The following is a 27384-nucleotide window of genomic DNA, read 5'->3' on the forward strand; positions in this document are numbered from 1 at the left end:
ATAGTAACACTTTAGTGAATGCTGAACAAGTTTAGATGTTAAGCTTTTTAGGAAGAATGAATGATGGCTAATGATTATTTAATGACAGATCCCTGGACTGAAAGGCACTTAGGACTCAAAGTGTACTGCAAAGGCTATTTCTCAAAGCTTCAGACAGGTTTATTTGGTCTCACCTTGAATAAAACACTGTTGTATTGGTTTCATTGGTGTGGATTTAAACACATTATCAGCTTAGAATAGCAGCAGCTATGCTGTAGAAAATCAGTGTCTTAACCCTTATGGTTGCTGTTAGCTACCCTTAAATGTTTTGGTTACAGACTTATGAAATTGCTAACAGACGTAAATATGAATATTTCAATATTAACTCATGAATAAAGACATTGAATTTTGCAATCACCTATTTCAAGGAGTCTGTAATGAATAAGATGAAATGAACTCACTAGAATCATAAGGATTTACAGATGGGTTCTAATCCCATACTAAGATTTCCGATCATACTTTGTATTCGTGGATGTCTATGCTGTTAGAGACAAAGCCCTTTAAATTAGAACTTTAAACTAAGGTACCTTCTGCTCATTTCTGGGGCTTTCTTGGTGGATGTAAATGATTGCATGATTGTTTTTAGAAAGAATACACTCTAGTATTCTGGTCAGTATTTCGTTTTACCATAAGAGGTTTTAACATTCTGTGCTATGTTTGAGATGCTTCATTATGTGGTTAGTATATAACTGGTGTCCAAATCATGGGCACCTCAAAAAGGCAAGTCATGCTGTTTAAAAAAATTCTGTTGTAAATGTTACAAAAATATTCTGTGTATTATTAATATAAATGGTTATTCTTGTTAACCCATAGAATGTTTCCTGCAAAAGAAAGATATTGCAATTTTCTGTACGTTTTAAATGTTTAAGTATAAAATAACTGTACATGATTTGAAATGAAAATTAAATAGAAAAAATCTTGACTTTTAAAATATTATAGTATATTTGTAATATATTATAATATTGCCACTCCATTACTCTTCCTTTTGGGGAAAAATATGCCACTGCCCTGATCTCATAACTAATGTTTCATAAACTGAATTTTTAAATGGTGTTTTGAGTGCTCTCAAGCTATCTAAATATGCAAATCTCCTTTCTAGAAATTGTACACTTTACCAACTTCAGAAAAGTTTGGTAAAATCTGCAGTAAGATATTTTTCTTTAAAAACCTGAAATTTTGCTTTTTTTCTTATTTCCACGTGGCCCAGTGTGTGATATTTTAGTAGCCCCTATCTATATATAAAACAAAGAGAATCATTAAAAACACTAATTAGATTTTTAAATTGAAGTGCTTGTACTTCTGCTGGGCAAGTTTTATATGAAACGCACAAAATTCTAGAAGGTGTGCCACAGGAGTCTAGCACATTATAAATGACTATATGGTAAACTACTCTTTCACTCTTACTACCTACTGACCTTAATTATATGAATAATTAAAAGACTGTTTAATAGCCAGACTGGTAGCCTTGTAGTTAGTGCATTAAACTACTGCATGAGACCCATGTTTAATTCACAGGCTTGATCCCCAGGCCAGCCTAATGGGGGGGTGGAGGGGGCTATGAAAGTATCAGATTAAGGTGTTTCTGAGGAGGGAGCACCTCATATTTACCCCAGTTTTACAAGGACTGGCATTGATTTTTCTCTAGTGAGAATCCAATCCAGTCTCTTAATGTTGGGGAAAGAAAGAATAAAGAAGTCCATTGATTGGCAGTAGAGGAGGAGAGTTCTCCTTTGAGGATCAAGGAAAAAAATAGTAGTTTACCCATTTAAACCTTTAACCTTTTATCATGCAGCATAAGCTTTTGAATGTGCTGTCAGGACATGACAGATAGGTGCACCCACATAAGACGTATGTTTACTACAGTTAGCCATTAAATGTTTAACAGTGCTAGTATATATTAACATTGTTGGGCTTCAGAGTTAACAATCACTGAGAAGTTCCTCCCTCTTTTGTCGTTTGTTGTCAGGCTTCTAGATTCAAGATAGCACTGTATTGGTTTGCATTCTAAAGGTTATGGTGACAATCAAGCTACAAACTAATTTAAAACAAAATTAGAAATCAAAAAAGTAGTCATCATAATAAGTTGTATAGAAAACCAGTTCTGGGGACATCTCTGTGGATACACTAATGGTCTCATTCTTCTCTCACTTGCACTGATGTAAATATCAGTAACTCCATGGAAGTCCGCATAATTACCCCAAGGTAAAATAGTTGTAGGTTGAGGTTCTACAACTAAGATCAATAGACAATTGTAATATAAATGTAAAGGACTTTAAAAAGTAGAAGTTTATCTCCATAATTAGGATAGTGGTGGTGTAGAATCCATAACAACTCTTAGGAGAAAGTGACACCTAAGAAAATGTGACAACGTGTTTATTCTGACATCCATATGTAAGTGACCCATATTACTTAGGACTTATGTAAGTATTGAGAGAATGATGTAAAATCTTGTGACAATGATGGTATTGATTCTTTTAAAGTTTGAGCTAGTTTGGATTTCTACTTAGGCAATCTGGACATGATTCGTTTAGAAAAGAAATGCACAGGATATTCAGGCCCAGCATTAGAAAACTTGATCTGGTTAATAAGGCAGCTCACCTTTATTATATAAAATTACTAAACATGGGCAGGACATTTATAGTCCAGCAGGGGTCATGATACACATCTATAATATTCTCCAGTTCAAAAATAAACACTCCAAAATATCACAGGGTGGGTTTGTGGAGGAATTTTGTCTGTTACGTCAGTGGAAGAAAACTGCCAACATAATGAATAGCTAAATTTTCAGGCCCTCCGAATATTTGTACATAGTAGCAAGGGCTACTTTATTCATTTCATCAATGAAAGAAGGAACCATAACTCTCTGGAGGCTAAATCAAATGAATTATATTGTCTCTTTTTCCACTTGTGGCAAATATTCTGCTACCTCCCATTCTGAGTATTTTTTTATACTATTATTTTTCAGTTCTGGTTTATTTGAGACATTAACAACTCTTCATAAGGTTTGAGAAGCATTGAAATATTGTAGACATTATTATTTTCTTCTATTGTGTATTGTCTTAGGAGCTAACTACCTGGGAAAAGTTGTAAGTTGGCATTTGGCTTTCTGTTAAATGTTCTGATCAATTTAAAGTGCTTGTTGTGTGCATATGATTTGCTAAATTTTTAAATGCAGTTAACTTTAATTTATTTGCAATATAAATAGGACAATAAAGGTTATCTGCAGTGAGTTACGCTTTTAAGAGCTTGTTACGAATGTATTGGGTTAATGTATATGTTGTGAGAAAATTGTTTTGCTTTGTCTGAGGAAGAATTATTTAAATTACCCAGCTTTAATTTTTGTGTAAATGTTTTGTGTGGGGGCTTGAAAATAACCTTTTTGTATGTTCAGATTTTCCAGTTGTTGTGAACGTTAAACTGCAATTATAGAATTTATTTTCATCTCACATTAATGTAAAAAATCCCATATCTTCATTGTAGTTATTAGATATTCGGTTTATAAAACTTCCTATCTTTTGAAAACTGTCTCCAAAATTTCAAATCCACAAAATGTGTCATTGGTTGTTGCTATTAATCTCTGCTTTTGCCACATTGTGCTGTATATGCTTTTCTTAACAGAAAAGAGGGTAAAAGATGGGGAGAACATGATAATGGCAAACAAGGAGGATATTTTTATTTGTTTTGAGTGAAATACTCTTGAATGAAACATACGTGCCCTGAGAATATTCTCACTGAAAGTCATTCTCTATGGGCAGTGCTCTCCAAATCTAAATTACCGCATTCAGTGTTTAATGGTAGGTGCTATAGAAGTTGCTGAGATAGATACAAGAATTGAAAGTAGCATTTGTTTTTTGGGTAAGGTGCTGGATTGAGATTTGGGTTCTAGGCATGGTTCTCCCCTTACTACTATGATCTTGGGCAAGTCACTTAATCATGCTGTGCCTCAAATCTCCATCTGCAATGAATTTGCGTGTCATCGTTGCGCAGGGACCATTATAATCTTCTCTGTATCATTCCAATTCTAGTATGTGCTGCCAAAGCATGAGTAATATAGTTCTTTTCTCCTACCCTTTGTCTTTCCTGTCTATTTAAACGTTGATCATGGGTTCTCCACTGGCAGGCCCCCTGCACCCACACTGTGCCCCATTTGTTTAATTAATTTGCTGTGTTGACCAAACTCGTTAAAACTGTTTATTTCTTGTTTTGTTTGATAGAAAGTATTGTATATGTGCATTATACATAATCACGCTTGAAATGTCTCTCAAAAATGACAAGGTATGCCACGGAAAGCAGAGGCTGAAAGCTTGATGTTTGTTAGTTTTCTCCATTGAGGAATATTATGATATAGATGTTTATGGATAATGATTAAATCTTATTGATTACATTCACATGTGTAGCATTCTACATAAATGGCTAAAATATGCAAGTTTATAGTCCACCGTAACTTTATATAACAGCTGTGTATAGACTTGTGGCACTTGATGGGGGCACAGCTGGAAAACATCCTGGGTGGACTCAAACCAAAAGAGGCATCCACTCTGTGATCAGAATCCACTACATTAGCAACATATGTTCTTATGGTTTATCCTTACATTGTCCTAGCATCTACTTCTCTGAGATTTTAATACCTAATACAATAACAGAGTACCATCAATATGTTCCTAATAGCAGATATAAAGTATCTGGTAGTAGTCCATCTCTCATAAAACTGCCTTTACCCTTAATTCAAATTAATTGATTCCTATTCCAGTTAAACCTGAAGAACTTAATATGTCTTTTAATCCTTTTATTGTAAGCTAAGATAAAATTAATTTTACCCTAGAACTCTGCAAAGCCAATTAACATGATCTTTAGAGTTATTTAGTAAAGTGCTTCAAACTGTTAAATTTATCCTGACCTCGTGGTTGCACTCTGACTGCTTTTTAAATGAAGTAATCAATATCTCACAGCCCTTTAAACAGTTTAAACTTCTAAAATATTTTACTCATATTTTTATTTAAACAGTTTAGAAAAATATTTACTCATTAAGGTATCTGTAGAGACAATGGTTAACTACTGGCTTTGTTTTAGTATTAAAGAGATTTTATGCTTTGAAATATATTTTAATATATGTGTTCATTTTGCTAAATCTGAGCAAATGAAGAAATCTGTCACTTCTATTTGTGTGTAATACAGAAAGTGTGTTATCTATATGGTTTAAAATGTAGAACATTTTCTCCTTTCACTGGTGTAGCTTCTTTTTTCCATGTAGAGCTATTTGAGGTTATTAATTTTCTTACTGTGATAGGGTGATCAACCGTCCTGTCAAGAAAATGGATCTCTGTGTCACCCTTTAGCATGATTAAATGGAGGCACGTCGCTGTGAGAAAATACCAAATTTTCATGAGACAAATGCAACTGTAGAAAGGACTATTTTTATAGACATTTCATTTTAAAATCTCCCATTTGGCTGTCAGTTTATTTGTAGGCAATCATTACAATTAATTGTGTGTTCCTACTAATAATTCAAAGAAAGTAAGGGCAAAAACAAGTGCTCACTCAGATTTTTTTTTCCCTTTGAAGGAGGAAAAAAAATACAATGATGAGAGAGAAGGAGCAATTTATGTTGGTACAATGAGTTGCTAATGAGACTGTCAGAACTACATTACCTTCACCCTGTTTTGGTCACAGCATTTACTGCTTTGTTAACAAAGAGTCAGATTCTTACAATCTAGAGACTCTTGAGAAGTACAGTTGTAAGAATTGCTGAGATTTAAACTCCTATATGCTTAATATACAGACCATGAGTGGCAGTGTCAGACAATGAATTTTCATCTGTAAATTGTGAGATAAATGCATAATAGCCTACTTTTTAGAATATAATTAAAATATCTGGCAATAGGGCGATTGATAGTTTAACTTTAACTTCAGAATTCTGGCATTATGGGACACGCACCTGTTAATGGGTTACTTGTTAGTTTAGGGGTGAAATTTGACAGATTTATTGGACGTGGCTTATGATTTTAAGGATCTTGTTTTAAAATACACCCTTTACGGTACAATAAAGGGTTAATTCAATATTATTGTAATCAAACAGAAGGAAGAACAACAAGGTGGGGGCAGGAATTCACCAAGTGCCTCTGTTGTTTAATTTCCTACTGGAAGCAGCACATGTGTTTTTTCTTTCTTTCTTTTCTTTTCTTTAAGCAGTGGCCATTGCAGAGGCTGAGCGGCTGGGGTCAATGCCTTGCCTATTGATCAGTATCCCTGCAGTCCCCTGCTCCAGCATCTGCTTCATTGGCTTCTTTCAGTGCCTGCTTCAGTACATTAGAATAGAAATCCATAACCAGAGCTGTGCTCATCCAAGCAGGGGAAGAAACTAAATTAAATGGTATAAAACAATCTTGGATCAGGAGTTTGTGCCAATTCATCTTGATCTAAGATGTCACACCGGGCTCTCTGTCTGAGCACCTGGGCTAGAGGCGGCCATAGTGAAAATAGATGGAGCTGCGATCATTCATTTGTCAGCTAAGGAGCTCGGCAGCGGTTAGCAATTCCCTTCTGCAGAGGTCAGCTGACAGAACAATCAGTGCAACTGCAGAATAGAGCTTTCCTTTGAACTATTGTTATGGAGCATGCTTCTTGCTGGGGCTGGGGGAGGGGAGCATGGTTTGCTTCATGTTCCAAGTATGCTATATAAAACACATAAAATGATACTATATTTATGTATCGAAATCTCAGGTACCATTTGTGTGCTGTATATCTTAATTATGTATATGTGAAATAAGTTATAAAAAATTTAAATGTTTAAGTATCACTTTGTTTATAGTCTATTTTCATCCTTCTTTCTGGGAAGGCAGTGACTATTGATTTTTTTTCCCCCTTGGCATTGTTAAGGTTTTAGATTCTTACCCCCCCCCCCCCCCCCCCCCCCCCCCCCCCCCCCTGGTTGGCATATCACCATCATGGCCACAACATCACCTGAATTGGGACTATATTCTAATAGGGATGCTTATACTTGTTTTATTTTTTAAGTAATATTTACTTTTCTATCAGTACAGTAGTATGAAATTCACTAGAAAAGCTAGACATATAGTAGACCCTCACTAATTCACACTTCATTATTCAAACCCAGTATTTTCTCACAGTATACCAGGTGGTCTCTTCCAACTTCTCAACAAAGATTTAATTGCAGAGTGCTGTGGGAGCTAAGACTTCATTACTTTTGCAAGATATATGCCAGTGAAATTGGTGGTGTAGTATGAGTTATTATTATAAGTGTATCTGAACTATAGTTGTCAAAATATATGAAGAAGGTACATTTTATGATGAAGTATCTTTGGGGGGATGTTTGTGGTTGTGCGGGTACTCACTAAATCACCAAATTTGGTAATCTGCAGTACTCGAGGGAAATAAAAAGGTTGTGTGTGATATATTGGATTATTAATAACTATATTTGAAATTTTGCAATGAGACTTTTCCCCTCGTTTTAGCAAGCACATTAGTTAGTATACTGTAATTAGCATCATGAGATCGAAAATTATTTGCACAGTGCCATGTGCGGTGGGTTAAAAGTAATCATCAAAAAAGAAAAGGATGGTCACTTAAATAACAGGCAGCTTTTTATAATATGAAAAAATATGTATTTTAAAAAGTCTATTTCCTAGACTATTTCTGTGAAGATAACCTGTTTGTCTTAAATCAGGATTAATACTGATGTAAATAAGAATCAAGATCACAATTCACCTTCCAGAAAATACTGATTTAATAACTGCAGAATCCTAGAAGTCTTTCACTCTTTTTCAATTAACAAATTTGGAGGAACTATGAAACTAAAACAGCTTTTCCTATAAGAACATGCTACTTTTTTCTGTAGGTGGTACTGAAGACTGAGGAAGGGGAAAGTCGTACTTAAATTTTTAGCCTGGACTGGGGACTCTGAGAGAAAAAATGGAACCAGGACCAATCATCTAAAAATTGTCTGGCTCCACATTTTCCTGTAGGGGGAAGTAAGCATAGCAAACAAGTGCCTTGAGATTGAAAAGAGACCAGTTTTGTCCTCCCATTTGACCTTTGATATGTATTTGATGTTTTCTGACAACTCTCAATAACATTTTCCCAGCGGTATATGTTCAAGTAGCTGAAAAGTAGTTTTGTTATAAATATGAAAAATTCTCATAAATGTGTAAAATTTGATTGGGATGGCCTTCCACTTCTAATATTGCTGACCAGTCATCCTAATGCCCTTTATTTTACATTGCAGGTTGTCTGTCTGGTCTCCCACAAATGAAAAAAATATCTACATCTTATGAAGAGAGACGGAAGCAAGCCACTGCTATTGTCTTGCTAGGAGTGATTGGAGCAGAATTTGGAGCTGAAATTGAACCTCCAAAACTGTTGACGAGGCCACGCAGTTCCAGTCAAATTCCTGAGGGATTTGGTTTAACTAGTGGTGGATCAAACTATTCCTTGGCAAGACATACTTGTAAGTATTCTATGTTGTGTCCTCCATTGCTCTTTTAACCATCTCATAACTATTCAGTGGGTTTTATTTCAATACTCCTTGTTCACTAATAATCTCATTTTCATAGTGTAAGGAAAAGGAACCAATTTTGAGCACTTAGCTTCATATTAGTATGTTGACTATCAGGAAATTGTTTCTGAAATATGTAGCTGAGCAATATATGAAGTTTATGAATAGATGGTGGGATTTTCAAAAGCACCTGAGGGAGTTAAGTTCCTCTCCCATTAAAGTCAATTGAATTCTTTCAAGGTTGGACTTGTAATGGGAATTGGTTGCCTAACGTGCTTTTGAAAATTCCACCAATCTAGATAGTGTAGATTTATAAGCACCCAAGAGTGCATGTGTGCATACCTCTGCTTCTGCTTTCCTCTCAAAAATACCTATGTGGCCTAATGGGAAAAGTACTAGATTAGGAACCAGGAGACCATGAGTTCTGGTCCCACTGCTTCCACTGAATGGCCTTAATTCTCAGTACTTCACAACTCTTTCTGAGTAAGGGCTGGCAAGTATAATTTACTTCCTTCCCTGATACTTTATGAAGGAGGATCAGTTAAGTCACCCAGGATCCTATCTGGCAGAGCTGAAATAGAATTTAAGTCTCTAATATGATAGAACAAAGAGTTTGACAAGGTTACTGAAAATGTGATGGCTTCTATGGTCCAATAAGATCTGTGCTGTTACAGCATATTGAATCTTCATAGTTGGGTTCAGAACAGGACATGGCCCTGCTGGTGCTGATGGACCTATCCTGACTGTGGACAGGAAACAAGCTTCCATGTTTATATTGCTGTCTTCAGCAGTCAGTGCCAGTGAATGATCATTTGATGCTAACACTCATGAGAACCTAATAGGAGCAAATGTACATTGGGTGCATTCACTTATCTTGGACAGGTTTTGAGGGCTGTGGTACCTCTGACAGAAACCTTATCATGTGAAGTCCAGAACAGCTTAATATTCTCACTCCTCTTCAACATCTTCATTGGACTACTCATATAGATCATGAGGCACCATGGTACCACCAGCATGTGGATAATAAGAATAATTTATAGTAATTATAATTAATAGAGCATGAAAATATATCTCTTCACTGCACAAGTGCAACATCTACATGATGATGACCCAATACCTGGAAAAAATAAGCAAATGAATTAAAAGCATTCTAGTGCTTTGACTCAAACGCAGTCCAAGAGAGAGATAAGTGGTGATGGTAGGGAAAGGTGAAAACATTATACTGAGCTTGCCAGTGCTCTAACCTACCATTGGTTCAGGATGTCAAAGTACAGTCAATCAAAGTGGCACACAGCCTCAAACTCGTGCTAGATTCTTCATTGCTTCTGGATGTATGGTACAATTACAGTGGTGAGTAATGCTTTTTTTGGTGTTTAGCGATCTAGGAAATTGTCCTCACAGTGGGATTCACGTTGCAATGATCCATGCATTTGTGACCTTCAGGCTGTGCTTCTGCAATGCTTTGCACCTAAAAATGAAAATGCTGACCCTGGACAAGCTCCAGTCAGTTCATAATGCAGTGTCCTGCCTACTTAAGAGCAGTGGTCACCAAGGCTTTGTCTACTGTAGCATGTCTGAAGATATGCTGTTTTCTCTTCATTTCTTACCCTCCTAGTTGTTCTACCTTACAGGGTAAAGGATCAGGTGCATACATGAGGTTAAACAGAGAAATTCTGTTTAAAAAAAAAATGCTTTTTCTTCTCCTCTAAAACTTACTTCTAATTTCTGCGTAGGTAGTTTTGCATCAAGGTTGTTTTCAAGGATGATGTATAAATGAGTCACTTTGTTGAGTACTGTGAATTCTCCTAAGATCCAGGAAAATTATTATCTTATTTTAGTATCCAAAAGCCTGTTGTTGTAAGTGCTCTACAAGTTAAAGGTACACAAGGAAAAGCCACTTGGCTCCTGAAAAGGAAGGGGAATGCCTGTTGAGAGAACACATGCACTCAGCAATGTATAGTTAGTTAGTACCCATTACACCTCTGGTGTTTAGGGCAACAACGAAGCTCCTTCACTCCTGTCTGTTTTTGGCAAGTCTTTCAGTGGTTCCTCAGCTGTGGTTTTTCAGCTCAGCTTCAACTGCTTTTCACCATGTTGTTTTCGGGCAGCCTCGTTTTCACTTGCCTTCTGGTGTCCATCTTAGTGCTATTCTGGTAATGGAATCAGTTTCCATCTGAAGCACATGTTCAATCCATCTCCAATGCCCCCGGTAACAATGGTGCTCATATCTTCTTGGCTGCACTGTATGAATAGGTCTTGGTTTCATATTGTTCTGGGCCAAAAGATACGGAGGATTTTTCTGAGACAGGTTGTATGAAATGAAGACGGTTTGGACATATCATGTTTTTTCGTTCCCCAGCATTCTGTGCTATAAAGTAGTGTTGAAAGTACGCAACTCTAAATCTTCAGTTTGGTTTTGGGGTTGTATTTTGATGATTTCCAGACTGTATTTAAGCTCCTGAAGGTGTTCTGGGCTTTATTGATTCTGTTCTGGATATCCTGGTTTCTTCCACCATCCTGGCTGGTGGTGCTGCCCAAGTATGTGAATGTTTCTACATTGGTGAGAACGTGATAAACGTATTGGTAATGGTCAGGCAATATTAAAGGTCATGATATCTGTCTTATTGCAGCTGATTTTTCAGTCTGATTTGCTGGCTGTGTGCGTTGAGTTGGGTTGTTTTTTCTTGTATGTGGTGTTGGGTTGCAGAAATAAAGTTCTTGACGCACTAAATGGAACCCACAAGAGGACGCAATTCTTGATGTAGTACTAAGTGGTGAATATAGTTGGACTGTTTGGTAATAGTGACCATAATATAATTAAATTTAACATCTCTGTGGTGGGGAAAACACCATAGCAACCCAACATTGTAGCATTTAATTTCAGAAAGTGAAAAAATGAGGAAAGTAGTTAAACAGAAATTAAAAAGGACAGTGCCAAAAGTGAAATCCTTGCAAGAGGCATGGAAACTTTTTAAAGACACCATAATAGAGGTTCAAATTAAATCTATACCCCAAATTAAAAAACATAGAGAACCAAAAAAGTGCCACTGTGACTAAACAACAAAGTAAAAGAAGCAGTGAGAGACAAAAAGGCATTCTTTAAAAAGGGGAAATTAGTGAGGAAAATAGAAAGGGGCATAAACTCTGGCAAATGAAATGTAAAAATATAATTAGGAAGACCAAAAAAGAATTTGAAGAAGAGCTAGCCAAAGACTGAAAAAGTAATAGCAATTTTTTTAAGTACATCAGAAGCAGAAAGCCTGCTAAACAGCCAGTGGTGCTACTGGATGATCAAGATGCTAAAGGAACACTAAAAGACGATAAGGCCATTGCGGAGAAACTAAATGAATTTTTTGCATCAGTCTTCACAGCTGAGGATGTGAGGGAGAATCCCAAACCTGAGCCATTCTTTTTAAGTGACAAATCTGAGGAACTGTCCCATTTTGAGCTGTCATTAGAGGTGGTTTTGGAACAAATTGATAAACAGTAATAATTCACCAGGACCAGATGGTATTCACCCAAGAGTTCTGAAGGAACTCAAATGTGAAATTGCAGAACTACTGACTGTAGTTTCTAACCTATCATTTAAATCAGCTTCTGTACCAAATAACTGGAGGATAGCTAATGTGATGCCAATTTTTAAAAAGGGCTCCAGAGGTGATCCTGGCAGTTTCAGGCCAGTAAACCTAACTTCAGTACCAGGCAAAGTGGTTGAAAGTATATTAAAGAACAAAATTGTCAGACACATAGATGAACGTAATTTACTGGGGAAGAGTCAACATGTAAAGGCATGATTTCCCTTTACAATTTACTAGAATTCTTTGAGGAGGTCAACAAGCATGTGGACAAGGGTGATCCAGTGCATATAGTGTACTTAAGTTTTCAGAAAGCCTTTGACAAGGTCCCTCACCAAAGGCTCTTAAGCAAAGTAAGCTGTCATGGGATAAGAGGGAAGGTCCTTTCATGGATTAGTAACTGGTTAAAAGACAGGAAACAAAGGGTAGGAATAAATGGTCAGTTTTCAGAATGGAGAGAGGTAAATAGCGGTGTCCCACTGTACTGGGACCCGTTCAATTCAACATATTCACAAATGATCTAGAAAAAGGAGTGAACAGTGAGGTGGCAAAATTTGCACATGACACAAAACTACTCAAGACAGCTAAGTCCCAAGCAGACTGTGAAGAGCTACAAAAGGATCTCACAAAACTGGGTAACTGGGCAACAAAATGGCAGATGAAATTCAATGTTGATAAATGCAAAGTAATGCACATTGGAAAACATAATCCTAACTATACATATAAAATGATGGGGTCTAAATTAGCTGTTACCACTCAAGAAAGAGATCTTGGAGTCATTGTGGATAGTTCTCTGAAAACATCCATTCAATGTGCAGCAGCAGTCAAAAATCTATATACATCCCTGGTATGCGCACATCCTGAATACTGTGTGCAGATGTGGTCGTCCATCTCAAAAAAGATATATTGGAATTAGAAAAGATTCAGAAAAGGGCTTCTTGAGGTCTGGGTGTGTGCTACTTTATTTTTCAAGCAATTTGGTAATACTAGTTTTCCTGAAGAAGGCATTAAGTATTAGCAGGAGGCATAATTGTTCTTTGCTGGGTTTCACAAGCCAGGAGCACCATGGCTCCATTTCACAGGTTGTGGCTCTAATATTTTCCAGGGCTGCTTTACCATCATCCTGTTTGATAGAGTCAAACCCTGGCAGGGATGTTAGGTTTGACAAGATGGCCTGGTCAGAAATGGAATTTTCTCTCCTTAAAACTATCAGCAAAGTACTCTAAGCACTCTTCATAGTAATCAGTGGTTGGACTATGCAGTCAGGGTTCGTTAACCTGTTCACTATGCAGCATGTGATTCTTCTGCCCTAAGTGCAAAAGAGCAGAAATTTCCTTTTACTTCATTTACTGCACTGGTGTGGTCTTATAAGAATTGTTTGATGTTGGTGAATGGATTTGAAATGTGTTTTGCTCCTTTGGGATTCTACCTTTCTGCCTGTAAGCTTCATCTGTGAATCATGGTGATCTTCTTGGTTGGTGTGAGTGGGCAGATTGTGGCCAAGGCACTAGTGGTAGAGGACATCAGGTGATTTTCTAAGCTACAGAGTCTACTGCTTTTCCTGATGATACATCATGTCTACATCTCCCCTTGTGGTGAACTTAGGCAGTTTCAGGAACTGGGATGACAGAGTTCTTGGAGACTATCAATAAGAAAAGATTCATAATCTAAATGATACATTGGAGACAAAGGAGAAGGGGAAGGTGACTTACCAATGAAGTATTTGGCTGATGCCATCCACTACACTTGCTGCCCTTAAAAGGGCAGATTGTTAGTACCTGTTCTGACACAGTTTTCAATATATCGTCACACTTAACTCCAATTTTGGTGGTTGTATTTATGGCCAATGACACATCTAAGGGCTCCAGGGTTGGTTTCTCTGCTCTGTGCAACAAAGAAGCTAGAAAGACTGACTTTGTTCTAGGTCGGAAAGGTGATCTTGGGTACATTGGGAATCTGTGTAAACAATTAATGCCATCATAGCTTAATATCAATTCCAATTTCAGGACCTGTGACTTCCTTTTCTTGATCATTTCCTTGAGAAGCAGAAGAAGATGCCAAAAATATTGCCGTTGAGGTTTCTAGGCATGTCCTCTGTGCTCCACATGATTCATCACAGAACTTGGCAAGAGTTGTAGTATTTGGCATCATTCTAGGCAGCTGGTATTGGTTTATGTTCACAACCTCTTCTGATCCTTTTGATATCAAGGGTTTATTAGCAGCAAAATGGAAGCTTAGGAGAAGATGAAATGGTAGGTCCTTGATCCTAGGGTTTGGTTGAGCTGGATTTTGCACAGGACCTCAGTTTGGAGAGATAAGATGGCCCTGTTTAATTATTAGACTCCGCTTGGAAGCGGTCCTGGGATGCCTACAAAGGGCTGTGAGAGCTTAACTGGTAGAGGGGGTGTTGAAAGAAGGTAGTTGGCTCCTTTGGCAGGCCCAGGAGAAGCGTAACTTCCAAACAGATAACCTGGAGATAATTGAGGAGGGTCGCAGGAGCAAGGCTGGCTCCTGTGACTAGTCCTGGAAGAATGAAGACTCCCAGAGAGGAAAAGCTTTGACAGTCAGTGATCTGTAGGAGAGCGGGAAAGAACTGAGCCCAGGAGGAGTGGAAGACCCTTTTGTTTGGATTGCACTTGGGACTGTTTTCTAAGTTTGTTCCCAGCGCTAAGCAGGTGCTCCCTCTCTAGAGATTACTACCTAGGAGATTTTCCCCATGAGTGGGGGAGGGAAGCAGGAACTGAGGCAGGTGAATAGTGCCAAAGAGGGCCAGAAGGGGGAGCTGCAGAGCGCATCCCTATCACAGCTTGGCTAATCTATATATTTTGTATATCATGGTGTGTTTCTAGAGAAGTTATATATTGTGAATTTTTCAAAGGTAAAGGAATGAGAAAAAAAATATGTAGCCAAAATATACAATATTTCACACACAAACACACACACACACACACACACACACACACACACACACACACACACACACACACACCCTTAAATTGAGAATAGCACATTAAAAGTAATTAATTTATTTTGGCAACCTGTTAACTTAATACTGTAGGTTCTTTTAAATTTATATAAAATGCATGTATCATGCTATACTGTATTTTAGAAAATATCCATTAATTGTGATATTTCCAGTCTGTGAGAATGGAATTCTTTAGAAATTCACACAGTGACCTTGCCTGACATCTCACATTAATCTGTGTTGACCTTACAAATGGTTCATGAGATATTTAATTATAAAATGCCACCCAAAGAATTTCTCATTACAGATTCACCACATCACACCTAAACTGCAGCTAATGCTATGTTTATAAAGTTAATGGGCTGATAAATCTGGATGACTGTTCTGTCCTGAATATGAAAATACTCTGCTCCATTGTTAATGTAGTATATTTTTCAAAGCACTGCTAGCAATATAGTTATTAATGATAAGTGTTTTGCACTTTAACTCAGTCAGTGTCATGAATGACAACATATTTGAAGGTTTTGAGATTTTTTGTTTCGTTTTTGCAGATTACCTACTATCTTTCAAAGGATAACTTTGGGTTTCCCTTGCTATACTATACAACCTGACAGTCATTCCAACTATTGTTCTATGCTGGCCCCCAACACTTCTAAGGTACTCCTGAGTGGGGGTCCTAGTCTATAAATATCTTGGGGCTACCATTTTCCTTTTTACACTTCTCAAAGTCTAACAGCAGCTGACTCTCTGACTGTTTTCTGGCCAGGAAACTAAGCAAGTGAAAATTTCGGAAGGACGTATGTGTGCAATAGAAAAACAAAACACATTAAAAGAATGTTAAGCATACAAAGTCAAACACTCCAAACCTTAGGAAAGGCCAGTATTAGGTTACCCATGAAACTTTAATTTGGTTCCCTTCTGCATTTACATAATGGTAAAGTCTTTAATTACAAAATCATATACCGTATATACTCGTTCATAAGCCAAATATTTTTGGTAAAAAAGTGATTCATCAAAGAGCGGGGCTCGGCTTATAAACGGGTCTACATCAAAATTTGATGATTTTAAACTCTATGGAATCATTGAATTGAATATCTAATACAGGGATCGGCAACCTTTGGCCCGCGGCCCGCGAGGGTAAGCACCCTAGCGGGCCAGGCCAGTTTATTTACCTGCCGCGTCTGCAGGTTTGGCCGATCACAGCTCCCACTGGCCGCCGTTCGCTGTTCCAGGCCAATGGGGGTGGCGGGAAGCGGCAGCCAGCACATCCCTTGGCCCGGACGCGGCAGGTAAACAAACTGGCCCGGCCTGCCAGGGTGCTTACCCTGGTGGGCCGCAAGCCAAAGGTTGCCGATCCCTGATCTAATACATTGTCATTTTGTTTATCTGGAGCATCTGCAGGCATGGAGCCCCTCAGCTCCTTGTGGCCACGGTACACCATTCCCAGCCAATGGGAACTGCAGGAAGTGGCGCCACTTCCCGCAGTTCCCATTGGCTGGGAACAGCAAACCATGGCCACAGGGAGCTGAGGGGCTCCATGCCTGCAGACGCTCCAAGTAAACAAAACGTTCCGACCTGCCAGCGGCTTACCCTGGCGGGCCGGGAGCCAACGTTTTCCAACCCCTGAAATATAGGGTCGGCTTATGAAAGGGTCATACAGTTTTTGCTATTTTTACCTATCCATTTTGGGGGGTCGGCTTATAAACAAATGGGCTAATGAATGAGTATATACTGTACTATTCTTTCCACAGGACTGTTTCCTCATTCAATGCACAGCATAGATTGTGCTCAGCAACTGAGTAGTTATGTAATATTTTGTTTTATTTTCATCATTCAGCATGTGGCCCCTTATCTTATGTACTGCACACCCTTCTGACCCTGCTAGGAATCTTCTCCTGGATGCATACCACAGTAGTACAGTATCTGAATGCTTCACAACATTAATGAATTGATCTTTATAACATCCTCTCAGGTCAGGTGGTATTATCCTCATTTTACAGATGAGGAAGGGAGGCACAGAGATATTAAGATACAAAGTATTCACTAATTTTTGGGTGCCCAGTGTGAGATACTTAGGGCCTGATGTTTAATAGTATTTAGCATTATATAGCACCTCATACCTTCAAAGCACAGTTCACTTGCAGCACTTCTGCAAATCAGACCCCAACTGTTAAGTAGGACTGAAAATGAGGATTACCCACTTAAAGTATGTCTACACTGAAGGCTTGCTGTGTGTTGGTATGCGTGCTGTTGCCAAATCTCCCCCCTCCCATCAACGCACAAAACGATTAAATGTATATGTAATTTGAACCTGAACTTACCTGTCCAGCTGGGGCTATGAGGTAAGTGGCGACATGAGAAAAGTTTGGTTTAAGTGACTTGCCCAGCATCACATGGAAACTCTATGGTAGAGGCAAGAACAGAATCCAGTTCTCCAGGATGGCATTCAACAGCTTTAACCATAAAGCCATTCTTCCTCTTCCAAAGTCCCCTGTCTCATTCACAACACACACTTCAACTACTGCAACAAATGAGGTGGGAGGGTCCTACGGACAACAGCCTCATACACTATACAACCCTAATTGTTTTTCTATGTGCTGCCCGTCCTGTGGAAAAGATAGTATGTGACCTTATAATTAGACTATGTCATAATATAAATCTTCACAGAGCCCAAATTAAGATTGCAAAGACACACATTTTGCCAGTTTCACATTTGCTAGTTGTGGGTTTCACAGATACTTGCTAACAATAAAAAATATTAAGATTGGGAATCCAGCATTCCAGGTTTTGGAGAGAAGTGTGCTCTAGTCATTACAGACACTTCTACCCTTACCCCACCTCTCTGAGCCTGACCCCTTCTATATGTGTCCCCTCCATCCTGTCCCTGTCTTCTGCCTCCCACACCTTCACCTCATCTCTCTGCATTCCAGTAAGGCCACTTGCTTCTCCTCCAAGTTGCCTGGGCACCAGCAGTAGGGACATTGAGAGCACAGGAGAGAGGGTCTCCCTGCTCTCAGTCCCAGTGCCTGGTGCTACAGCAGCTAGGAGGACAGATTTCTGGGAAACTTTTCAAACCTGAAGCTGTGTGAGGGAACATGCTCAGCCTATCTGTGGGACAGGCACATGCATGGTCTGACTGGAGAATAGGAATGTTGTCTAGATGGAGTCTGCTCAGTGCAGTGATAACTGTATTTAAGATTGCCTAACATTTTCCATTACAAGATCCTCATGTTTTGTCCATGTTTAAAAAAACAAAACCCAAAATCTTACAATAGTTTTCTTGAGAGTTGTCGCACTTGTGCTTTGGAGCAGGGAGTTGATATTGACAGGGATATCTGAGATGAACCTTTTACTGTCCCTTTGAAATAATCATAGTTTGCTCATGCTCAGTAGAGACTTGTTAGAGTTTGGTAGCTAAATTCTCCAGAAATTCCATCTGCACTGGACTTGCTCCAGTCAGGGGCTAAACAGGACTGTACCTTCAGTTGCTCTTCCTGACTTCTGGAGGACACTGTGGTACCAGATAAAATAACTGAGAGAAGGAAGATTCTCTCCTGTGCTGCCAGTGCTCCCTCTGCTGGCACCCCAGACAACGTGGAGGAGGAGGAAGAAGAAGGCACCTGACGGACAAGACTTGGGAGGGAAGACTGGTACTCAGTGGTGGGGAAAAGAGGTGGAAGGGAGACTGGGACAGCAGGGTGAATTGAGAGTCAATGTGGGGAATTTGGAGGGAAGAGATTGGAACTGAGCCTCATGAGAGAAACTGGTTCTAGTTTAGTGAGGAGACTGGGATGAGGAGCTAGGGGAAGCTTAGATGAGGAGCTTTGGGTGGGGGAAGAGAGAGTGCTGGCACAGGGACAAACTGGAAGGTACAAGGTGGGCAGAAGGGATAGGGCTTTTGGGGAACAGGGACAGAAAAGTCGGTGGCCACTAGCGCACACTCCTCTCCAGATGGTGGAATGGAACACAAGTTTCCTGAGTGTCATTTTTCTGCTGTCTGAAAATATCTCTGAAATCCACTGGCAACATGAAGGACTAATGCCAACATAATGGCTTGTGCACGTGAAGGATGGCAACCTACTACTGCTGTCAGTTACTGTGTTAACTCAGATGGCAGAGGTCTATCCTGTGAATTTAAAGGGTCCAACTGCTGGTGATCCACATGGACATCAGTACGATTCTACATGATGGAATTTGGTTGGGTTTTTTTGTTTGTTTTTGTTTTCAGTTTACTTTATTAAAACCCTAGGAAATTACATACACACACTCTACATTAAAAGAACTTTAAGGTTGCAAAGTCAAGCACTCAAAGTGGCAGAATTAAAGTTGCCTCTAAAACCTTAATTTGGCCCCCTTGTGCAGGTTGTTGTTAATAATAAAAAAATATATAACAAATGGAAGAAAGGAGAAGTTGATAGTAATTAATATAAATCAGAAATTAGAAATAGTAGAACATTTATAAGGGAAGGCGAGGGCACAAGGAGAAATCCATAGCCAGCAGAGTTAAGGAATATAAGGAGGAGATTATTTTAATGTATTAGGAACAAAAAAAATCCTAATAGTATTTGTCCATTACAAGATCCAAATGGTAGAATTATCAATAATAATGAAGAAAAGGCAGAAGTGTTCAATAAATATTTCTGTTCTGTATTTTGGGAAAAACAGATGATGCAGTCTCATCATATGGCAATACACTTTCCATTGTACTAGTATCACTGCAGAATGTTAAACAGAAGCTACTAAGGTTAGACATTTTTAAATCAGCAGGTTCATATAACTAGCATCCAAGAGTTTTAAAAGAGCTGGCTAAGGAACTTGCTGGTCAATAAGTCTTGGAGCACTGGGGACATTCGAGAACACTGGAAGAAAGCTAGTCTGTCAACTTTTTAAAAGGGTAAACAGGATGACCTGGGTAATATAGGCTTGTGAGCCTGACATCGAGCCCAGGGAAGACAATGGAGTCACTGATACGGGATTCAATTGATAGAGAATTAAAGTTTGCAGATGGCAGAAAGATTGGGGGAGTGGTAAATAAGGAAGAGGACAGGTCACGGATTCAGAGCACTCTAGATTGTTTGGTAAATTGGGAACAAGGAAACAATGTGTTTTAGTACAGTTAAATGTCAGAGTGTACATCTGTAAACAAATAATGTAGGCCATACTTACAGGATGGAGAACTTTATCTTGGGAAGCAGTGATTCCGAAAAAGATGTGGGGATCATAGTGGATAATCAGCTGAAAATGAGCTTGCTCTGTGATTCTGTGTCCAAAAGAGCTAATGCAATCGTGGGATGCATAAACAAGGGAATTTCGAGTAGGAGTAGAAATGTTATTTTACTTCTGCATTTGGAACTGGTGCAACTGCTGCAAGAATACTGTGTCTCATTCTGGAGCCCACAATTCACACACAATGGTGATAAATTGGAGAGGGTTCAGAGAAGAGCAATGAGAATGATTAAAGGATTAGAAAACATGCCTTCTAGTGATGGACTCAAGGAGCTCAATCTGTTTAGCTTAACAAAGGGAAGTTTTAAGGAGTGACTTAATTACAATCTATAGGTACCTACATGGGGAACAAATATTTAATAATGGGCTCTTCAGTCTAACAGAGAAAGTTGTAGCATGATTCAATGGTTGGAAGTTGAAACTAGAGAAATTCAGATAGTAAATAAGGCATAAATTTTTAATGGTGAGAGTAATTAACCACTGGAACAATTTACCAAGGGTCGTGGTGGATTCTCCATCACTGACAATTTTTATATCAAGACTGGATGTTTTTTTCCTAAAAGATCTGCTCTAGGAATTATTTGGGAGGTGTTTTATGGACTGTGCTATACAGGAGATCAGACTAGATGATCACAATGGTCCCTTCTGGCCTTAGACTCTATTTTGAAATATGAATATGTTTTATAATAGTCTTTAATTACATGATCATGGGATTCCTGCCTTACTCTGTGCACAGGGTGGACCCTACTCACTAAATAACCAGCTGTTCAGTATTTAGTTTTCTCCTCATTTTCAGCCCCAGGCCTTATTTACTGCACACTCTTCAAACCCTGCTCTGAATACAGAATTATTCATTTTGTCATGGGTTTTTTTTTATGGCGCTCATCACTAGAATGAGGAGCTGAATGCTTCACAAATGTTCTTGAATTTATTTTCACATCTCTGTGAGATGGTATTATTATTGGTAATATATGTATATGTGCTTATATATAAAATAAAGCAGTGGATTTAAGTGTGTGCTTAATTTGATCCCATTTCTATTCAGCAAAGCACTTACACGCATACTTAACTTTAAACATCTGAGTAGTCCCATTGAAGTATATAGGCATGCATTTAAAATGTCTTGCACATACTTAAATGCTGTGTTGAATTGGGGTCTATACGATTATACATTCTTGCATGGAGTATATCCTTTTTTTTTTTTTTTTAAATGAAGTAGCCTAACTTGAGATCCATAGTGAGCATAAGAAAGACTATTTGCTAAATTTGTCAGGTAGCAGAAGCCTTTCCTAATGTGTTTTGGATTCATTAGCTCTGCTGTGCAGTGCCAGTATTTTAATCACCATTAAAAACAATTAATATCTAGAAAAATAATCTTTCTAAGAAGAATGTCTGTCCCCACTAACGGTATACAGCTATTACAAATAAAGATATCTGCTAGCCAATATTTTGAACTACACCAAAGCCATTAATACAAAGGAGGCAGCTCAAGATCACGAGTTACAAAGGCAATAAATCAGTTGTTGAGCACCTGAATAGCAGCCTTTCAGAGCAAATTTAGCAAACTGGCTGAATAACATAATAAAAAACCTGGGCATATTTGTCACAAATAAGTTGATTTTGGACATAATTAAGAGATTGCTAATAGTGCCATTATTTACACTTAGTTTTAGTGGCTTATTGGATACCAGGTTTGGAAAAAATTTTGCAGAATCTCCTGGATTTTCTGCCTGGCTATTATTATACTGGTTCTTTTGGATCGGTGGATTTTAATTTCCAGGTTGCTCTGAAATTCAGCGTACCAGTAGATCAGCAGCATTCTTTTTTTTATCCTAGCTGCTATGATTAGATAAGTGTCTCAAAGCAGAATTTTGTCCCTGATGGAAAAAAACCCAAAGGTCCTTTATAAAAATCTATATCTTAGCCTTAGAGATAATATTTAGAAAAAATAGTCAATCTGTATGGCAGAAATCAGTCAATCTTTACAGCATATATCCACCCTGATTTAAGTCTGTGTCCTGCTTAGTGACGTCAGCAGTAAAATCTAAGAATAAATTCCACCCTCTCCCCCAAACATATGAGGAATAGAAATATGTGATGTATATTTTCAGCCCTCAGGGATTTCGTTTTAGCAACCTCTATATCCGATTATTGTAGTGAGTTGTTAAAAATAGTGAACTAAAAGTATTGCATTCTGAATATGAAACAACTCAGTAAGTGATTTTAGATTGATATGTCAAGTTTATTACTTATCTGTAAGCTTAATAAAATAAATAACCCTAAAGCCTCATATTGCCAATGGCACCTCACTTTTGAGGATAATAAAATTTCAAGACACAGTTCTTTAGTGTAAACTTTCCCAGACCCAACTGTATTTAAACCCAAAAAACTTCAGGCCAGCCTATCTTTTCCACATGGTGGACAGTCAGGCTTACCTATTGTGGGGTTTCTTTGTGCCAATGATCCTCAGTAAGGCCTAGCGCTATGCAGGAAGTCAAAATTACCTGCTGGTTCCAAAACCTCTCTAGCTTGGGTTCTCTCATAAAACACCGGATAAGACATAAATACTCCTATTACAATGGACTCTGACTCACACATTTATGACATGAAATCTCAGATGAAATACCTTTTGGCGTCTACATGACTATGCTGCTGTAGCTATGTCTTGTGCAGACTACTCATGTGCAAACAGCACATGATGAAAGTTTTGCCAGTCAGGGAGAGGGCAAAACTAATGTAAAGCCAAGTAAGTCTTATAAGATGTTCCAGGTAAAGGTGAATAGGGATTTAAACCTGGACCTGGCCATCCATATAACCCTGTGCATGTGAGCAAGGACTGACACTAGCTTTCAAAACCATTGAATATGTTTAATATCTAATTACATGGTTTAAAAAAACAATGGTAAAAGAACATTACTAAGGTTGCAAGGTTCAAGACCTTGAAATCTAGGAAATGTCAGAATTTAAGGTTGCCTGTGCAACCTTAATTCAGTTTCCTTGTGCATATGTTATAATACAGTTTTTAATTGCATGATCACATACTATTTTTTCCATAGGACCTCTGCCTCATTCAGTGCACAAGATGTACCATTGCCTCATTTTCTGCAGAAGTTGGAGGGTGCATAAAGAATGATGCAGGGTATTGCAGGAAGAGAAGGGGTGGTCTCCTGGTTAAGGCAGTCAAATGTTGTCCTGGAGCACTGGATTCTACTCCTGCCGCTGCCACAGAGTTCTTACGTACTTTTCACAGGTGATCACTAGTTGTGTATTCCTCATTTTCTGGGTGCCTGACTTGAGACCCTGGGATCTGATATAGTGCTGGACACTCACAGCTGCATCCTAAGCCAAAGGGAGCTGAATTTGTAATGTGTAAAGTGGTATCTAAAATATAATGTTAATTACTGATGCCCCAGGTGTCTGAAATAGGCAACCAGAATTAGTGGATACTTAAGCTTCAGTTCCTCATCTGTAAAATGGGAATAATACCACCCCCTTATATTACAGAGTTGTTGTGAAAATAAATTGTTTATGAAGCACTTGAATATTATAGTGAGGAGCAGCATAGAAGAGCTCATGATGAAATTAGTAATTCTGTCTTCAGAGCAGGGTTTGAATAGTGTACAGTAAATAATGAATGGGGTAATCATCTGCAGGTTCTTTGTCTGACTCGTTTTAGATTCAAGGGGTCTCTGGGGACACTGCTTTTCCCAGCATTGCCTTTCATTTTGGATCCATCAGAGTCATGGTTCACTACGGACCCAGAAAGGAATGACTGAATCCCAGCAGTTACCTCTCTGGGGATCATTTTCTAGCATGACTGCCCAACATGGGGGTTTAGTTTTCCACGCCAGGCTCCTTCCTCTGAATAACACTGTCTATGGTGTTTTGGCTTATTGCCACCCAGCCTCTTATTATTCAGAGAAACAGGAAGCCTGGCTCCTTTTCACAGTCAGCATCCTAACTCAGCCGTGTCTAGACTTGAAAATGTTTGCCTGTATCGCTAAACCCTCTTAGTGTAGATGTAGATTATACCAGCAAGGGAATGCTTTTGCTGTTATAAGAATATGATTTTAAAAATCACAACAAGCAACATTAATATACCAGGAAAAGTTTCTAGCATAGAGTGGCCTTAGGTTCTTTGATGGTCTCAGCAGCTTCTTAAAGGGCCCATTTAGAAGGAAGATACACTATGTATGTTCCTTATTTTAAGGAATCGTGATCACAGGCAGCATGAGATTGCTGTTCTCTCTAGAATAAAATATCTATTAGATGGAAACCTATCTCAGATGGTAAGAAGTTGGAGTTTCTTGAGACTAGCAGTAAAAGTCAGGAGGTTGCAATTCCTTGAGGAGATGGTGTAACGATGCATCTGATTTTGTTGATACTTCTCTGGATATAGTCAGAGAAGTATCTATCCACTAGTACTGATGATTGTGGTGTTTTGCAATCAGATTAACAATTGGGTCACTGATGTGGGAGACAGTCTTTTGTATAAGGAAACAAAACCCCTCTTTCTGGTGTCATAGAAGCCAATCCCTTACACTCGTCTTTAAGAGGTTTCAGATTCAGCACAGGTCTTGAACTTGTCAATCAGGAAAATTTCTAATCAAAAATAAAATGTAGATTGTCTTGTTTTTATCCATCTTGGGTTCATTGGCCTAGCAAAACTGCAGCTTACCTTGATGCCTAGATATAATTTTAATTTCATTTCCCAATTGTCTAGATATTTTCAGGTAAAGCAGTGTATCTGGTATTAATTAAAGGGGGATAATATGCCCTTCAATTTTAGGTCATACCAAGACTGAACTCCACTTTCCATTTCTCTTCAGAATTCTTCGTTACGCAGCTAAGGGGTGAGGTCCATTGTCTTCTGGAAATGGAAGGTATAAAGTTGGTCTCAAAGCCTTACTGCTTCTCTGGGAAACATAATCCCTAGTTTAAATTGTCATGGCTGGTCAGGACACTCAATCTTCAGGATATGTACTTCCATATATGAAAAAGATAAACATACAGGAAGCACCTATGATTCAGTGAAAAGACTACGTCAGTGAGAAAAGGCAACTTTTGGCAAGTAGCAGCTACCAGGGTTGTTGGGGTTTTTTGTTGAATGCGTGTTAGTATAGGGCTCCCAATCTTCATTGCTTGGGCCTACATCCGGGCCCATTGATACATATTTGGGTTTCTTAGACACAAAATGTATTAGGGTGCCACTACCATAGCCCAGTCCTAAGAGTTGCTCAATATTGGGCATGGGGCATGGTAACCCATATGTTAGGGAACCAGTTGTATATTTAAAAAAATGTGGTTTTGTTTCGTGCCGTAAGACAGTCGCATGTTTTATATGTTTTATTATCTGGATTTTCTTCCAATTAAAAAAATGATTTTATTTACACATGTACCTTTTTTGGAATGCTGCTGGATATCTATTATTATTTTAGAAAATGAAAGTTATGAAGTCAAGATGCTTGAAGATATCTTCTTGGGTTTTTTTAATACCATCATTATGGAACAACAGAAACATATAATTCTCATTGAATGGTCAACTGATTCATATTCTGGAAGTTGAAATTTAAAAGTAGATTTCATAATATATTTTTTCCCTTTATTTTGTTTGGGTGATTCAGAAACCGATATCTGTAGTTCATACAGTTCTTTACTTATTGCCTCTTCTTACGCAAATAATAATATGAAATTTATTTGGGTATTTCAGTAGTGCTTAGAGACCATAATCAGACACCATTATGCTAGCACTATACATACGTATATGAGAAGGGTAATCCTGGTCCCAAAATAATATAAGAATTAATTCATGATTTTTTTAACCATTAGTATGTACAACAGAAAAACAGCAGTGTTTCAAGGCTTGTTAAGCTATATAACTGTTGTTTTACTTTACAACCGATGTGTCATAACTGCTATAGATGTGTCTTGTGCACAAATTGTTATCTAGGTATCCAGGATTTTCTTGGATTCATTGCATGTTTTCTGATGAGCATAGTGAAAGGTCTTCTCTGTTGGAATCTAATTACTGAGTTGTATGCAATGGAAATTTTAACCACTTGTGAAGTTGATGAAATGAACTGTAAGTTTTGCTGCCATAATCAACTGTCACCATTGTTATTAAGGCAGACCATGTGTGTAGGAACAAGAAGTTGTGGGGAAAATGGTAATTTACATGCATTTTTAAAACAAGAGAAGATTTTCCAGTACTGATTTGCATTTACAGATTATAATCACATTTCAACAAAAAGATAATATTTGAATGTTGTATAAAACTAAGAAGACCAGCAAACAAAAAGTAATGTGGGGTTTTATTTACATTATTTACATATGTCTATTCATATAACAAATTCAGAAATTAGGGGCTAAAAATTTCTTTTTAATATTGCTCAGTGTGTATGTCTAAGGAATAGGTTTGTACGTCTAATTAGTTATGCATATTTAGGCAACCAATAGCTTGCGTGTTTTTAAAATAATGTTTTTAAAGAATTTTAATTCTTTAATGAAGGCCGCTGCTTAACCTGAAGCAAAAGTTTAAAAAAAGAAATCAAATAATGTTAGGTTGCATAAAGAATGAAATGAAGGAAAATACTGGAACTATTAAAATGCCATTTATATAAATCAGTGTTATACCTTTACCAAGAATGTGGTGTTTAGTGCTCGTCACTCTATCTCAGAAAGGAACTGGAGAGAATTCAGAACTCTAGTCCAGAGAGAGCTGAATGATAAGAATGATCAGAGAAAACATTCAAATGAAAAGAGATTCAAAGATTCTGATCCTCTTAGAGAGGAGACAAATAAGAGGAGGCATGATAAAAGTATATAAAAAATTAATAGTATTTTAGAGAGAGAGATAGTAGTGATCCCTCTATTTAGATTAACATTTTCCATTATAAAAGATTTTTGTGACCTTTTTTTTTTTAGAAGCTCCAGCATCTCCATCCTTTGCAGCATGCCTTGAAAATCCATCAGTGAGCAAAAGCACACTGTGTTGGGAATCCTGGGAGCAGACGTGGGGAGAGAGAGCTGGGTTGGGCCAGGATTCCCCTGACCAGCCCTTTTCCCCA

General features: G+C 38.1%; 1 protein-coding gene and 1 pseudogene across 4 annotated transcripts in view; one reads left to right on the top strand and one right to left on the bottom strand.

Annotated features, from left to right (window-relative positions):
• The window catches only part of WDR7 (WD repeat domain 7), a 340638-nt gene that overhangs the window by 197242 nt on the left and 116012 nt on the right, over positions 1 to 27384 (top strand). For all 4 annotated transcript variants that reach the window (XM_034773718.1, XM_034773717.1, XM_034773719.1 and 1 more), the window contains one exon: positions 8282 to 8503. In XM_034773718.1, coding sequence (XP_034629609.1) covers positions 8282 to 8503 — 222 coding nt within the window. The remainder of the gene's footprint in view (positions 1 to 8281; positions 8504 to 27384) is intronic.
• LOC117879692 lies at positions 3983 to 4080 on the bottom strand (annotated as a pseudogene).

The sequence above is a fragment of the Trachemys scripta genome, chromosome 6 (assembly GCF_013100865.1).
Source record: "Trachemys scripta elegans isolate TJP31775 chromosome 6, CAS_Tse_1.0, whole genome shotgun sequence".
In the NCBI taxonomy this organism is placed as follows: Eukaryota; Metazoa; Chordata; order Testudines; family Emydidae; genus Trachemys; species Trachemys scripta.